General features: G+C 38.1%; 1 protein-coding gene across 3 annotated transcripts in view; it reads right to left on the bottom strand.

Annotated features, from left to right (window-relative positions):
• The window catches only part of ESR2 (estrogen receptor 2), a 181,185-nt gene extending 170,587 nt beyond the window's left edge, over positions 1-10,598 (bottom strand). For all 3 annotated transcript variants that reach the window (XM_060096041.1, XM_060096040.1, XM_060096042.1), the window contains exons 1-2: positions 10,246-10,598; positions 8,204-8,376 (exon numbers count right to left, since the gene is read on the bottom strand). In XM_060096041.1, coding sequence (XP_059952024.1) covers positions 8,204-8,376; positions 10,246-10,598 — 526 coding nt within the window. The remainder of the gene's footprint in view (positions 1-8,203; positions 8,377-10,245) is intronic.
• Positions 10,599-17,237: the final 6,639 nt, after the last annotated feature.

Genomic DNA, 17,237 nt, shown 5'->3' with positions numbered 1-17,237 from the left:
CAGAACTCAACCCAAAGCCCAGAGCCAAGCCTTATGAAGTAGAGCCACCCTAAACAACTCATAGACCCATAACTAAAAAAATAATGCTCACTGTAGTAATCTACAGCCTAAATAGAGTTGTATAGCAATATCTGACTAAGGCAATGGTACTTCTATTATGTAAAGAAGAAACAAGAAAATTTCCATTTCAAAAAGCAGCACTGGGACTTCCCTGGTGGAGCAGTGGTTAAGAATCTGCCTGCCAATGCAGGGTTCGATCCCTAGTCTGGGAAGGTCCCACATGCTGCAGAGCAACTAAGCCCACGCACCACAACTACTGAGCCCACATGCCGCAACTACTGAAGCCCATGCGCCTAGAGCCCATGCTCCGCAACAAGAGAAGCAGCCACAATGGGAAGCCCGCGCACTGCAACGAAGAGCAGCCCCTGCTGGCCACAACTAAAGAAAGCCCATGTGCAGCAATGAAGATCCAATGCAGCCAAAGAAAAACAAAAAATAAAAACACCAAACGCATTACTTCAGATGCTGTATGGAAAATAGATTAGAGGCAGCAGAATTGATGAAGGCCAGGAGACCAAGCAAGAACCCACTGTTGCTGTGCAAACCAGAAAGGAGGCTGCCTGCCTGGATTGGTAATGGTAGGGGGGATGAAGATAAATACAGAGACCTGAGAGATTTAAGGAACAGAAATTAAAATATATAAAAAGTGGAAGTGCACAGGGTATTATGGTGCCTTTATTTCTTAATTGAGTCTTTCAATAGGGCCTGAACTTCTTACAATAAAACCTATAATGGCCATAATTTCAATGTGGAAAATGGATGAATCTCAATGATAAATTAAACAAGTCATAAAAGAAGTCACAAAAGAACATAAAGGAGAGGATTCCATTTATATAAAGTTCAAAAATAGAAAAAACTATATTGTTTAGGGTTACATGCATAGGCGGTAAAAACATGGCAAGGAAGGCAGAAGTTAGAACTGTCTTACCTCTGTAGGGGGAGAAGGTGCTGTAACTGAAAGGACCACCCAGAGGGTTTCTAGAGATATCTTATTTCATGGCCTGAGCACTAGTCACAGAGGAGGTTGCTCTATACTTCTTTTCTAAACTGAATATAAATATGAAATTTTATATATTTTATACATTATATATATTTTATATATGGGTGTGTGTGTGTGTATATATATATCATATACATATTATATATATATATATATGATATATATATATACTAGAATAAATACTCTATCCTCTGAGACAGACTGGAAGCAGAGATATCCCAACAGCAATGAATAAACTAACAACCAGATCTTGGTTTATGAATATCATTCACCACTCATAGGAAACTGGGAACCTCGGAGAAACAGTTTATTCCAGCTTATCCCACTGGGGCAGGGAAAGTACAAGATAAGCCTGAAACATCTTGTTGTGCCAGGAAGTAAAGAAGTGTCTAAAGAGTTAGGGGCACATGTCAAAAAAGATACAGAAGCCAGTTTAAGGGAACACTACTGGCCAAATCTGGGATAATGTGGACACCCAAATAAATAGTTATATATACTGGAATAAATATAGTCCCTAACTCTATCCCCCGAGAGAGCATGGGAGCAGGGACATCACTAGCCTCACAGACATCACCTTAACCAAATATTCAAAGTGTACATTGCTAGTGTTGGGACAAATTGAAATCAGGCACTACATGAAAGGAGCCAGTCAGAAGAATATAGCATCATTTCTGTGATATTCCAATAGGCCAATAATGTGTAAGCTGAATCTAATGATGAGGAATCATCACACAAACCCACAGTGAGGAGCATTCTGCACAATAACTGGCCTATAAGGTTCCAAACTGTCAAGTTCATGAAAACCAAGGAACAACTGAGGAACTGTTCTGGACAGAGAGAGAAAGGCTAAAGACCTAAAAACTAAATGCAGAGTGTGATTCTAAACTGGATCCTTTTGCTGTAGAGGGCACTGTTAGGACAACTGGGAAAACTGGAACAAGTCTAAACATTAGATGGTAATAAGGTATCAATGCTAATTTCCCAATTTGACCCTTGTGGGCTCTGCTGGAATACATGTTAAGTGTTCGGAGGTGACGGGGCATAATGTTGGCAACTCATGATTTCAGGAAAAAAGGTTCTTTAAATTGTATATGCACATTTTCTGTAAGTCAGAGACTCATTTTAAAAATGCTCTGTTAGCTACTCAAACAATAAACTAATTCACACAAATATAGACACATACAAATAAATATGCAAATACAGATAAATTGAAATTTATCTATATTTCAAATGTTAATGTTTTAAGCTGTGAAATTAACTTTCCTTTTTCCAACTCACCAGATTTTAAAGAACACTTCAAAAAGCTATGGTTCCATGATTGAACCATAATTAAATTTTATAATCCTCTCCCCTTTTAGATAGATTCCAGTAACATCTGTTCAACAAAACACAAATTGAAATTCAGTTGTTTGTGGCTCTACCATCACACTCTGCATCGGCCTGGGTACCAGCAAAGGTGCCCTAGCGATGCAAAAACCACTCTCTCAAGTGACCCTCCATCCTGGCCATGTACAGGAAGCAATGTCTTCCTAGCCTGACACACCAACATTCCTGATGTCCTACTGATTTCCGGGTAGTTTTCATCAGCATTTCATTTAGTCCTATAACTTCCCTTATAAAGAGTTATAATCCCCATTTTACAAATGAAAACACTTAAGCTCAGTTCAATAATCTCCTTAAAGTTATTGTTTTAGTTTTCCATGCCGCATAATAAATTTCTACAAACTTAAAAGCTTAAAATCAAACCAATTTATTATCTCATAGTTTCTGCAAATAAAGAGTGCAGACGCAGCTTACTCTACTCAGGGTCCCAACAAGGCTGCAACCAACCTATTGACTGGGCTGTGGTCTCATCTGAAGCTCAGGGTCCTCTTTCAAGCTCATTTAAGTTGTTGACAGAATCAATTCCTTGCAGTTGTAGGAGCGAGATTCCCATTTTCTTGCTAGTTATAGGCTGGACACTGCTCTCAGCTCCTAGAGGCACCTGCAGTTCCTTGCCCAGAAGCAGTTCACAACATGATGTCTGCTTCCTTCCAGGCCAGGAGGAGCACATCTCTCTGACTTCCAGTCTCTCCCCAGTCTGCTATGATGGAGTCTTATATAATCACAGCATAATCACAAGAGACTAATCACAAGAGACTATCCCAACACCATTTGCCATAAAATGTAACCTAACCAAGGGAGCGACTCTGTCATCATATTTACAGGTTCCATACACACTCAAGAATAGGTGGTAATATAAGGTGTGCTATAAAAGAAATTAAAAGGAAGAGATAATCTTGTTATCTTGTTATTGCTTTTATCCTCACTTATAATATTCAAAAATAAATTTTAAAAGCCAAAATATATTTCTAATCAGAAACTTTCTATTGTACTTTAGAATATAATGCTTTATACTTAGAAGATAAACGTAATCCCACAGTACTTTCTGTAGCAGAAGCAATCTTTTAAGTATCTTCTAAAACCTCTAAGAACTATACATGATGTCATCCTTATTGGTTTTATAAGGAGGTTCATAACAATAAGCATTTAAGGGACAAGTAGAGGTTGGCTTTTATTTTTCTCTCAGAGTTTACTGTAAAAGATCATTTTACTTTTAAAAAAGGATCAGAAAGCACAATAATATGAACACACTCAATAAAATAGCCTAGAAAATGTCTTATGCAAGAAGGTCATGGTAATTCACTTCATTTCTGGCAAAAATAAAAAAGTCCTCTTTGAACCGCACCAAACGCCCCATGTATTAAAATGGCTTTCTTGTTCCATGCAACAGTCTGCTACTCCACACTAACAGAACTAAGAGAAAAGTTCAAAGCAAAATTAAAGGCAAAATATGCAGCTAATTCTTGTAGTTAAGATATAAAACTTTATAGGAAAATATGCTTTTTATAATACAAAACATAGAAGGTTATCTTTGTTCTCTGCAAAATTACTGAGGCTGTCTGAATACGTATTATCATTCATATCCAACTGCATGGAGGGAAGAGACAGCACTGGATTTGAAATCAGAAGACCTGAGTTTAATACCAGCTCAGCCTTCCAGTTTTCTTATTTTAAAAACAGAGCAATTAGGGACTTCCCTAGTGGTGCAGCAGTTAAGAATCTGCCTGCCAATGCAGAGAACACAGGTTCGAGCCCTGGTCCAGGAAGATCTCACATGCCGTGGAGCAACTAAGCCCGTGCACCACAACTACTGAGCCCGCGTGCCACAACTGCTGAAGCCCGTGTGCCTAGAGCCCTGTGATCCACAACAGAGAGAAGCCACAGCAATGAGAAGCCCATGCACCACAACAAAGAGCAGCCCCCACTCATCACAACTAGAGAAAGCCCGCACACAGCAACAAAGACCCAATGCAGCCAATAAACAAATACATTAAAAAAAAATAAAATAAAATAATGTAGCTCTTAAAAAAAAAGAAAAAAACAGAGCAATTATTACCCATACCCTCCCTGGCACTCTTATACTTCAATAGCAAGCATCTACCTTGTGGTTTCTTCCCTCAGGATATCGTTCTTGAGTTCAAGACCAAATAAGTCTCAAGTAATGGAATATATGCCTTGAAGGTAAGAATCTTTTACACAACCTATGGGCTGCTACAGCTTCCCATTTAAAGCTTAGCCTATAATGTCTTAAGAAACAAAGAGTTGACGATTCATGAGCAGCAGTCAAATGGATTTTAACTTTCAAATGACAATGATAAAAGGTTATTATAAATACCAAAATGAAAGTGCATAGTAGAGTATAGTAGTATCATTACTATTATATGTGGATATAAAATAGCCAGAAGGATAAACTTTATGGAAATAACATGAAGAAATGGGCCAAATACATATCAAAAAACCCCCAAAATTTTATAAGAGATGTAAAAGACCTAAATAAATGGAGTCAACATGTTTCTTGATGTGAAGACTATTACAGAGCTTCTTTTCAAAATAATTCTTAGGTTTAATAAAATATCCACTTTTCTTAACATTAAGGATGGGAGGCCACTTAATAAAATTATTATAATGTTCCTGTGGACAAATAAACATGAGAAAATAGCCAGGACATTTTTAAAATAGGAGGAATTTATACTGGCATGTATTAAAATTCATTATAAAACTATAGTACTTAAAATAATGTGGTACTTATACAAGAATGAAGAAATAGATCAACAGAACAGTCAGACTAAACACTAGTATATATAGAACTTAATATATATCATACACATAGAAAAAAATTGATGAACACAAGAAAAGGTGCTCAAAATCGTCAGTAATCAGAAAATGCAAAATAAAACCACAGTGAGATAGAACTACATACCAATATAAATGGAATGGCTAAACTTTAAAAGACTGACAATATCAAGTTTTGATAAGGACATGGAGCAACTGGAACTCTCATACATTGCTGTTGAAAATACAAAATTGTTCGACCACTTTGGAAAACAGTTTGTTAGTTTCTTATAAAACTAAACATACATTAGCTTATCATACAACCAGCCATTTTACTCATAGATATTTACCCAAAAGAAACAAAAAGATGTCTACACTGAGAGATATGCATAAATGTTCATAGCAGTTTTACTTAAAATAGCACAAAACTAGAAACAACTCAAATGAACAAATAAACAAAATGGGGCACACCTACTGGAATATTAGTAACAAAAAGGAATGAACTACTAATGCATCCAACAACACAGATAAATCTTAAAAGCATCATGATAAGTGAGAGAAACCATACATAAGTGGTTACATACTTTATGATTCAATTATATGACATTCTAGAAAAGGCAAAACTATAGGGACAGAAAATAGATCAAGAGTCACCAGAGCCTGGGAGGTTGGGGTGAAATTGGCTACAATGGGCATGAAGGAATATTTTGTGGTTATAGTATTGCTCCATATCTTAATTATGGTGGTGGTTACATGACTACATGTATTTTCAAAATTCATAAAACTATACAAATAAAATAGGGGAATTTTACTGTATATAAATTATATCTCAAACAAAAAATTAAGCTCCTATATTTAAAAAAAAACAATGAAAATGGATTTATTCAATAAAACAATGTGATAAAATTGACAATTTATGAAAATATATTTCATTCTTATTTCATTCAACATACCAAAAAAATTGAGTAGCCACTTTCAGTTATTGCAATGCATTTATACCAGAGGGCACCAAAAATATGAAGAGTCCAAAGAAATCATCATTTAGGCATGAAGCAATTGTAAGAGCACTAACTCTTTCCCATTTGCACTTTTAGGATATGACACTCCTTTTCCCTTTCTCAGCAGTTCCTCTGCTGATGCAGTAAGAAAGAATGACATGGGGAAAGCATAGGAAACTTACTTTTTATTGTTTTCAGCTACAGTCTCAGGGTTCATGAAGTATCATGAAAGATGTTCCATGCAGAGATTTTTCCCAAATAGCAAATAAGAATTCTCTTTTTTAAGGATGTAGTTAGTTGTTTGGGGTCAAAATTTCCTTAGGAGATAAAATACTAGAACCTCAACAAGATAGAGAATTGTCATCATATCAAGAGTTTGGTTCTGAATTTCAGAAAATCTGAATTGTTCTTATCAGATATCGCAGGAAACTGGACCTGGCCTTATAATCTACTAGTACAATGATCATAAACAAAAAATTTTAAGGACTGAATATATTAAACATAGAATGAAAAGCTCTGTGGATGTAAAAGCAAAAATAAGCAACCATGATTTATGTTTTGATAATATTTGATGACATCAGCTTCCTTTACCTGTGCTGTTTTTCCTTTCAGTAAGAAAAGTTGGGACATGGCAGAGGGCCCTCTTCCACCTAACTATGAAGATTTTGGAGGAGAGTTTAAATGAGATTAGGATTAGAAGAGAAATACAAGGAAGAAAGAAAAGACGTTGATATCTGAACTGAAAACAGAAGAGTTAAAAGAAAAACTAGAATAACTTGAATTTGTAGGTTGTTTATAACTGACCAAATATTTTCACATAAGCAACCTCATTTCCTTTTTAGAACAACTCTGTATCTCCATTTCTCAGATGAGCAAACAGGCTGGGAAGTAAAGCCACAGAGCTACTAAGTGGAGAGTCCAGGATAAACAGGTGGTCACCTAGGAAGGGTGAATTTCAGGGGACTCCGAGGAAGGTGATTCCTTATCTACCAACATTCTACCCCTCACCTCCCTCTGGATTACATCAGCTTCTCTGCTCGAGGTAAAATGCTCTCTTAATCTAGAGTTATCGTTGGGTGAATTAACTCAGTAAATTACCATTTGCCACTTGCACACTATGAATTGCTTTAAGGTTGCTTTCCTTAACCGGATAAGAACAGGGCACTGAGGCCTTGGTAGAAAAGGGAAGGGAGCTCTGAGATGAGAACATAGGACATTGTCTGGGAGTAGGGCTGGTGAGGGAGGGGTTAAGGGGCAGAGAGACAGCTAAGAGATCGAGTAAGCAGGAAAGTGCCTTCAGCAAATTAGGGCCAGCAAGTACATGTGTGGTAAGGGGCTGACTGGCCTTGAAATCAGGTGTGCACAGTTTGAAATTGATTAAAAAGGCCACTAAAACAAACAAACAAACAAAAACCCAGCCCAGCAGAAATGTGGAGAAGGGTAGGGAAATAGTCTAAACCCAGACCAGGAAACGGATTTGTGAAGGAGGTTCCACTAGTTCAGGGCAAGACATGCCTCTAGATAAATTCTCAAAGACCACTGGAGTTGAACTACTGACTTCTGATCATTTCCATAAAACATGTTTATTCTCTCTTCCTCAGGAGCCAGCCCACCATCATGACTGTTACTTATGCCAGATATTAAACATAAGACAAAGGAAGAAACAATCTTTGCAGTTCCTAATGAGCACACATTTTTTTGTTTATCTTCACAAGGGTTGTAGGTAGACGTCTTCTCCCAAGAAGACGGCAATGGGTGATGATGGGGTGAGACCCATTTGGGTTCTGGGGTAGAGATCTGCAATGAAAGATAAAGTACTCTACACTTGAAACAATCCACCCCACCCGCAAACACACATGATCCTCTGAACTGCTCATCAAGTACTCTGTGTACAAAGCAGGCCAAAGGTGAAATTTCTGCCAGGTCATCTGAAAACTTGTTTAAAAGCAAAAGTGGAAAACTAGAGAAGCAGCTAACAATACTCTTGTACCTTGAATGCTTCTTTTAAAAAAGGCCTTACATCCTTCACACGACCAGACTCCATAGTGATATCCCGACGCATAATCGCTGCAGACCGCACAGAAGTGGGCATCCCTCTTTGAACTTGGACTAGTAACAGGGCTGGCACAACTGCTTCCACTAGCCTTCCTTTTCAATGTCTCTCTAGGGGCAAAGAAAACATTCATTGTAAAAGAGCATTAAAGGTAAAACAGGGCCTTTCTAGGAAAACAAACAGCATGAACATTGCCTAATTTATCTCTTTGCCCTCAAGGGTTCATGATAAATATATTCCAAGAAATCTGATCAAGCAAAACCTTTGTTACTGATATCAGATCTATGAAGAGTCACCCTGTTGGGATGACTGATGCTTAACAGTGGTTAAGCAAGTTTACGCCCATCCATGCAGTGCTGATGAGCACCAGTAACCATGGATGGCCAGCTGTAACCATCAGGGTGTACAACTTTGAGTGTAATAAGTGACCAGATCCAGTCTGGGTGGAAATGGTGGGGAGAAGAAAAGGGGAGAAAGGAAGAAGAGGGAAGAGAAGGGGAGAGCGTGAACATGTACCTGTCCTTTGAGAAGGCTTTGGAGGAAGTTGTTCAATGCTGGGTAGAGGGAGGGGCAGGGTTTCCACAGAGGAAGGGACAGCCCACAAGGGAGCACCAACAGGCACCAGAAACACCTGGTTAGTTCCTAATTTTGCTACGGTATGTTTCTTTTGGAAAGGAAATAGTAGAAGTACGATTATTTATAAATTAAGGTAATTATACTATGGTTTAATTTACCCAAATATTAGCAGAACTCTGATTAGAACTTGTGCTCAGAAACAAAATATTTCTTCCTTTAAACATTGAATGAGAAAACATTATTTTTAAAAAGTTATCTACAGGGCTTCCCTGGTGGTGCAGTGGTTGGGAGTCTGCCTGCCAATGCAGGGGACATGGGTTCGTGCCCCGGTCCGGGAGGATCCCACATGCCGTGGAGTGGCTGGGCCCGTGAGCCATGGCCGCTGAGCCTGCGCGTCTGGAGCCTGTGCTCCGCGGCGGGAGAGGCCACAGCAGTGAGAGGCCCGTGTACCGCAAAAAAAAAAAAAAAAAAAAAAAAAGTTATCTACAATTTTCATATTCCCTTTTACCAACAAACAAGAAGTATTTTTTTAAAGAAGAAAAATAAAATTACTGTGTAATACGGCTTTCTCAAGGTTTTACGATATTTGAAAGTAATACATTTCAATATCAAATATGCTGTAACTTAGTACTTTGGTTGTTTTGGAAATTTATCTCCCCTTCATGCTTCTCCCTATACTACTTCTGCTCTCCGTAGCCATAATTATCATTAAAAAGATCTGGGTTTGATCCCTGGTCAGGGAACTAAGATCCCACAAGCCACTCAGAGAAGCCAAAAAAAAAAAAAAATTACAAATTGAATGGAAATAACCCATTATATTATCTTGCACTTAGAGTTTAAGAAAGTTCAACTAAAGTCCACATTTAAATAGTTTCCCATCAATCTTTATAAAATGTTATTATTTTAGTTCATTGTTTAAAAGCTTGTACCAATGTTTGTCTGTCTTTTCAGGCTTCACCTGTCTAGTATTTCAGTAAGTTGTAATACTGACAGTTACTTTTATCTTGGACACAATTTGTCATGAACACTAAATTGTGATTTCACTGCAAGATAAGAAGGATCTAACTTGAAAGTAAAGTAAAAATTTCTTTTTCAAACCCAAATCACTTCATCAAGAAGAAAGTGATTTAAGTTAAATTCTTTCTAAAGACAGTAGTCATGATAGTGAATTCTCCCCCAAAACACAGATCTGTAAGCTCAACTTTTTAGTAAGAACTAGAATATCAGATTAGATATTCTAGAATTCAGAACTCCAGAATTCAGAATATCAGGTGTTTTAGGTGCTCTATTCGATCTATGTAATAATGAAGACCTTGTATAACATATATCTTTCATTTCACTAAATCGTAAAGCAATCTGAATAATGGCCATGAAGTACAATTCAGAATGAAGACTGGATTTACCTGTTCCCAGGTAAGGTGTGTTCTAATGATCTCGTTTCACACCAAGGACTCTTTTGAGGTTCTGCATACAGAAGTGACGACTGGCAATGGATGGCTAAAGGAGAGAGGTGCCCAGGAGTTGGCCACAATACATTTGGGCTTGTGGTATGTCGACCAGGCCCACATTCCGAGTTATTGGGAATACTGTAATTCATCACGGCAGGGCTATAGAATGTCATGGCTGAATATTCATGGTGGCTCTCTACATAGGAGGAAGGTATATATATGGGGCCTGGCTCCAGGGGTAGGATGGATTGACTGCAGTTGTAGGAGCCAGGAGAGTTAAGGCTAGATGGTGAGTTTTTGATATCCATGTCTTGAATAGGTAACAGCTAGGAAAACTCCTTGTGAGAAGAGGCACAAAGGGACATTATAATGTTCTCAAAGAATCATAGACAGGTATGGCTGTGAAGAAAAAAAAAAAGACATTTCTAAGTTACAGATACAAGCATACTATTAAAAAGGTTGACATATTTTTATTAAACACACACACACACACACACACACACACACACACACACGTATGGGCCTAGAAATACATCCTGAAAAATATACACAAAAATATTAACCTCAGAGGGGTAGGAAGGTAAGGCATGGAACTCATTTTCTACTTCATTCACTTCCATAATGCTTTTGTTGTTAACCATGATAATTTTTTTACCATGAGAATTTAATATAAAGTGCTTTTAAAACTTAAAAAACAGGGAGTTCCATGGTGGCCCAGTGGTTAGAATTCTGGACATTCACTGCTGTGGCCTGGGTTCAATCCCTAGGAACTGAGATCCCACAAGCCACATGGCACGGCAAAAAATAAATAAATTAAAATTAAAAAATAAAAATTAAATTTAAAAACAGGATTAAATCAAAATGCCATGCCAACCAGTTTTCTTTTTCTTTCTTTTTTTTTTTTGAACAAGATAAGTTCATTTTTAAATTCTTACAGAAAAATAACCAGGAAAACCCTGAAAGAGCAGATCAATGAGCAGGACTAGCAATAACAGATCTTCAAACACACTATGAATAGCCAATAATAAAAAAGGAATAGACAGGCCAATGTACCTGTATCAATGATCAATTTATTGCCTTTCACCTAATACACTCTTCAGTATATGTTCTATAGAAATGGAATTCCTTAAGCATTTAAACCGGGCCCAGTGCTAAGCTTTCGCAGTTGAGGCACTGCAGGGACACTGCAGGAGGAAGAGGCCTCAGTGATTTCTGGCAGGGGCAGAGGCTGGCACTGTGGGTGTGAGAACATCCAGTGGAGCCTGTGCCAGCCATAAGTCCAGAATGAGGTCCCACTGCAAACTTGTAGCCCTGGCATGGCGAGAACCTTTCTGCAATCACCTGTTCAGACTATGGCCTGAGGAGTTACACAGAAGTTGTTCCTTGTGCAAGTTTCATCACCAGCACATGCCCACTCTGAAGGTCTTCTGCCCCCACGGGCACCTGGACTCCCAGGGCACACCCACACCACCAGCTGCTGATCGCCCGCTCCCCACCTGCAACTCCAGACCACTTTTGTCCATCTACACCTGTTAACATTTCTGCTAATTAGTGGCCAAACCATTTTTTTCCAAGGAGGTCTGAATCCCCCAAGTTTGTCCATCTTTGGGTAGTCTACCTCAGCTCCATGTAGAGTTTCTTATATCTTATACTTAAACTCTCATCATAGTTGGTAATTCTTACATTAGACTTCCCCTGTTGAACCTACTGTGTAGTTTCTATCTCCTGATTGGACCCAGACTGCTATGCAATAGAACAGAAAATCCCAAAACAGCAAATTCAAAAACTCAAGGGATTCCCCTGGTGGTCCAGTGGTTAAGAATCTGCCTTCCAGGGCTTCCCTGGTGGCGCAGTGGTTGAGAGTCCACCTGCCGATGCAGGGGACACAGGTTCGTGCCCTGGTCCGGGAAGATCCCACATGCCGCGGAGCAGTTGGGCCCGTGAGCCATGGCCGCTGAGCCTGTGCATCTGGAGCCTGTGCTCCGCAACGGGAGAGGCCACAACAGTGAGAGGCCCACGTACCACACACACACACACAAAAAGAATCTGCCTTCCAATGCAGGGAATGCAGGTTCAATCCCTAGTTGGGGAAGTAAGATCCCACATGCTGCGGGGCAACTAAGCCCATGCGCCACAACTACTGAGACCGTGCGCTCTGGAGCCCACTCGCCACAACTAGAGAGAAGCCCGTGCACCACAATGAAAGATCCCACATGCCGCAACTAAGATCTGACAGAGCCAAAAATAATAATAAATAAATATTTTAAAAAGTCAAAAGTTTTTGGAAATTTGTCATAGGGTAAAGGTGGTATCTCAAATCACTAGGGAAACATTGGACAACAGAATTATCACTGGAAAAAGATTGTATGCCAGAATAAACTCCAAATGTTAAAGACCCGAATGTTGAGAGAACTGGAAAGAGGAAGGAGAGGGAAAAGGAGAGGAGAAGGGGTAAGACAGGAATGGGGGAGGAACAGGGGCTGCACAGGTACTAGAAGCAAATGTAGATAAATCCCATTATAACATGGGTGTGGGGACAGTCTTCTTAACTATGACTCAAAATCCAGATGCAATTAAAAAATGTACATAAAAGTACATAAACTCATGAAAGTAAATATCTGCATATCATAAAAACACCATAAGTCAAAAGAGTAATGACAAATTGGAAAAAAAATACTCCCAACTTATATTAGAAACAAAGGGCTAATTTCTCTGGTATATAGCGAGAACTCTTAAATTAAGATGGAAAAAAAACCCCAAATATTCATTAGAAAAATAGGCAAAAAACACAAACAGAACACAGGAAAAGGAAGGCAAATGGCTCTTAAAACACATAAAAGTATGTTCAACCTTGTTCAATTAAGAGATACAAATTAAACTGCACCAAGATATCATTTCTCACTTATGTTTGCCAAAAATTCAAATGTTTGACAACAGACTCTCTTGGAAAGGTTATGGAAAAAACATGAACTTGCTCCTACATTGCTGGTAAGAGTGCAAAATGGCACAACTTCCATGGGTATTTGGCAATAAATAGCAAAATTACATATGCTTTTTACCCTTTGGACTATGAGTCCATAGTGATGTTCCAAAAAAAAAGAGGAAAAGAAAAAGAGAATCATCTGCTACCACTGTTATCAGTTCCTCACTCTGGAAATTAGTGATTAGGGGAAAAGAATTAAACCTGTACTCTGCCTTTTTAAGAGAACCTGTAGTTTATCCCAATGTAGAGGGAAAACCCTTCTTTACCAAAGAATGACACAATAAATAGTTCAGAAAAATATTCAGATGGATAGACAGATAGGTAGATACATACATAGATACATAGGTAGAGCAAATAAGTCAAATTGTCAGCAATTACTGAATCTAGATGGTAAACATACAGACATTATATTAGTCTTTCAACTTTTCTGTAACTTTGAAATTTTTCCTGATAAGAAGCTTTGAAGGAAAACAAATAAAATAAGAAATTAAAAATGGAAACCTTTTTTTAAAAAGTTAAAATATATGGAATAATATAATTTGGGGAAGGGAACAATAACCATTAATAATGAGACTGGTTGATAGAGATCATTAAGAATCTAGCCTGGAGAAGTTCTCCATCTTCAATATTTTCTGCTCCAGCTGTCACCTACTTCCATATATAAGCAACTTGGCTCTCTAAAGCTCCCAATTCCTTTCTCCTGACATTTTCCTTTGAATGCTCATTCCATTTGTCCTCAAAACACAATACATCTATGATGGTTTTTTAAAATGTCCATAAATTCTTCAATACTCCTCCCTTCAAAAGGTGGTGCCTAACCTACCCCTTGAATATGGGCTAGATATAGTGACTCCCTTCTAATGAATAAATTATGGCAGAGGGATGGCATGTACTTCCATGACTAGGTTATAAAAGGCATTGCAGCCTCTTCCTGGCTTGCTCTCTTGGATCACTCACTCTGGGGAAAGCCAGCTGCCATATTGTGAGGACACTCAAGTAGCCCTACGGTGGCCTCCTGCCAGCAGCCAGCAAGGAACTACAGTGAAAGAGAGATTTTGGAAGCAGATCCTCCAGCCCCAGTCGAGTTTTCAGATGACTGTAGCCCTGGCCAACATCTAAGCTAAGCTGCTTCTGGATTCCTCTCAGAAACTGTGTGAGATAATGTTTGTTGTTTTAAGCTGCTAAATTCTATGACAATTTGTTACAGAGCAGTAGATAATTAATATAATATCCAAGGCAAAATTCATCATTTTCCTCCCCCAAACCACTCATTTCCTATTTGTGTTAATGACGAAGGCTATTACAGTTATCTCTGACTTCTCCCCTTCATCCAGCTACCTTTCATCACCAAGGCACATTGGGTTTTTCTCTCCATGGTGCCTTTCCCCATGGTTATGTCTTTCGTCAACCTTGGAGCAAGCTCTTGTTACTTCTTATCTGTGCACCTTAAATAGTCTCCTTACTGCTCCTTGCCTCCAGTTAGCTCTTCCTCCAGGGCCACAGAGACGCCAGATTAACATTCTTAAAAACCCAGCTCTGAGCAGCCCCCTGCTTCCCACCAGCCTCTTAATAAGTCATGCTCTTTTAACATTCAAGGCATCCCACTATGTTGTCCCAACTCATCATTCCACTCTAATCTCCTGATATTTTCCTACAGAAAAGCTGCCATGTTCATAAGAAATATGCAAAGTGCATTGTGAAGCGGTTGGCATTTCATGCCTTATCACTTTTTTCACTCTAGCACCCCTATAGTTACTTACATAGAAATGTAACCCTCCTTATTAGAAGAGAACTACACCAAATCCTTTTTGGAAATGGTAAAGGTGGGATGGGAGAGTAAGAAGTAAGTACAATTAGATTTTAAGCTCCTGAAGGCACACACTGTATTTTATTCACCTTCCACTACAACACAATAAATATTTGTTGTAAGAAAAGAATATGAAGAAATGTGTTGAAAATATATGATTTCATCCAGTGTAGAGTATGAATCAAAGATGGAGCACTTGCAGTAGCCATGGTACTGAGCTGAGACAGGGGATCTAAAGAAGTTTCAAGACATGCACTCTGCCTTCAGGGAGTCACTATGCCCAGTAAATGAGGCAGGCAGACCAGGTAAAATAACAAGGAATGAATACAAAGGTGCTACCACTTCCAATCAACATTGGTTGACCACAAGGGACAGGAGAGAGAATGGTAGCTGGAGATGAATATAAGATCAAGGAAGTTTCACAAAAAATGCATTTATTAATCATGAGGATAGGATTCCATATTTCAACTACTTATTCCCAATCAATATATACAATCCCTGATTCCTAATAGAAAATATGCAGGATAAAGCATATAATGCTAACTAGCAATTTCCAAACTTTTTAAAAAAGTTGTAGTAAAATACACATAATAAAGTTTACCATATTAACCATGTACAGTTCAGTAGTGTTAAATACATTTTAACTGTAGTGCAACCAATCTCCAGAACTCTTTTCATCTTGCAAAACTAAGATTCTACACCTGTTAAAAACAGCTCCCCCGTTCCTCTCTCCCCCAGCTCCTGGCAACCACCATTCTACTTCTGTCTCTACAGACTTGACTATTGAGCACCTCATATAAGTAGAATCATACACTATTTGTTCTTTTGTGACTGGCTTATTTCATCTAGCATAATGTCCTCAAGGTTTACCCATGTTGTCGCATGTATCGGAATTTCTTTCATTTTTAAGGCTAAATAATATTCCATTGTATGTATACACCACATTTTGTCCATCAAGGAAGGGTTTTAAATACAGATGCTTGAAAACATTTACAGAAACATGGAAATGATCGAAGTTAGAGCAAGTGGTTGAATACAGGAGTTGGTAATTAGGTCATCAGTAACCTTTAGATGTCAGCTTGAGAACTGACAGGATTATTAGGAGGCTTTTGTCCCTCAATCTGTCCTGAAAACACCTCTCCTATTTCAATCCACCTACACATACACCTGTTCACTGTGCTTATGCTTTCAATATTGTACCTTGGTGATTGGATTTTAGTGCATTATTTTTGCTAAATGATCTGAGCATATCTCATGTAGCCAAATATTTAATCAAAAGACATCTAAAGTACTTTAACAGCACAACTTAAAGAGTATGTAACAATTGAGAACAAAATACTTAAGGTAACATGCATAACAAATTGTATTTATGCATAATGTAACCTGGAGGTAATAAATTTTATATATTTTTTTAATTGAAGTATAGTTGATTTACAGTATTAAATTTTATATTTCTTGAACTTAAAAAAAGAAAACAAGATGGCTTATCCAATTTAATAAATAAAAAGCATACCAAATGTTAGTGTAATCAGCATGGTGAGTATCCCAATGTTCCTATACAGAGCACTGCTCAAGGTAAACTTACATAAGGATAAACTCTACACTCTCAATCATCACATGAAGATTAAATTATATTCAGGAAATTAAGAAGCAGGAAAGCGGTGGATTTTAGAATAAGAATTTGAACAAGAGACTTCTACTTAATAATCAATTTTTAAAAATCAATTGAATTGTTTAAACAAAAAATCATTCTCTGAACATTTTGACCAATCAAGGTTTTACTGAATTTCATGTTGTCTCAACTTTACATTGCCCAAAAGAAATGTATTTGGCATTTCGGCTTAAGTATCAGTAGAAAAGCCAAACTATCAGAAAACCACCACTATCTTTTCCTTTCATTAGGCCTCTTAAAAACGTAAAGCTTCTACGGACACAAAGTAATGAATAGTAGCATGGAAATTCATGAACTTGAAATAACACTCCCCATTATCCAGTTGGAAAGGGAAAACACCATTTAAAATGAAGATCATCTCTCTCTCAGGAGCAGAGAATCAATCCCATCACTCATTTTCACCTACAACTGAAATGTTCATTCTCGGCCCAGAAATGCTGAAATGACCTGTCAGACATATACTGCCAAATGGCAAATGCCAGGAG

The sequence above is a fragment of the Mesoplodon densirostris genome, chromosome 4, assembly GCF_025265405.1.
Source record: "Mesoplodon densirostris isolate mMesDen1 chromosome 4, mMesDen1 primary haplotype, whole genome shotgun sequence".
Classification (NCBI taxonomy): domain Eukaryota; kingdom Metazoa; phylum Chordata; class Mammalia; order Artiodactyla; family Ziphiidae; genus Mesoplodon; species Mesoplodon densirostris.
The sequence above is the reverse complement of the archived record's forward strand: the minus strand, read 5'-3'. Positions and strand labels throughout refer to the sequence as shown.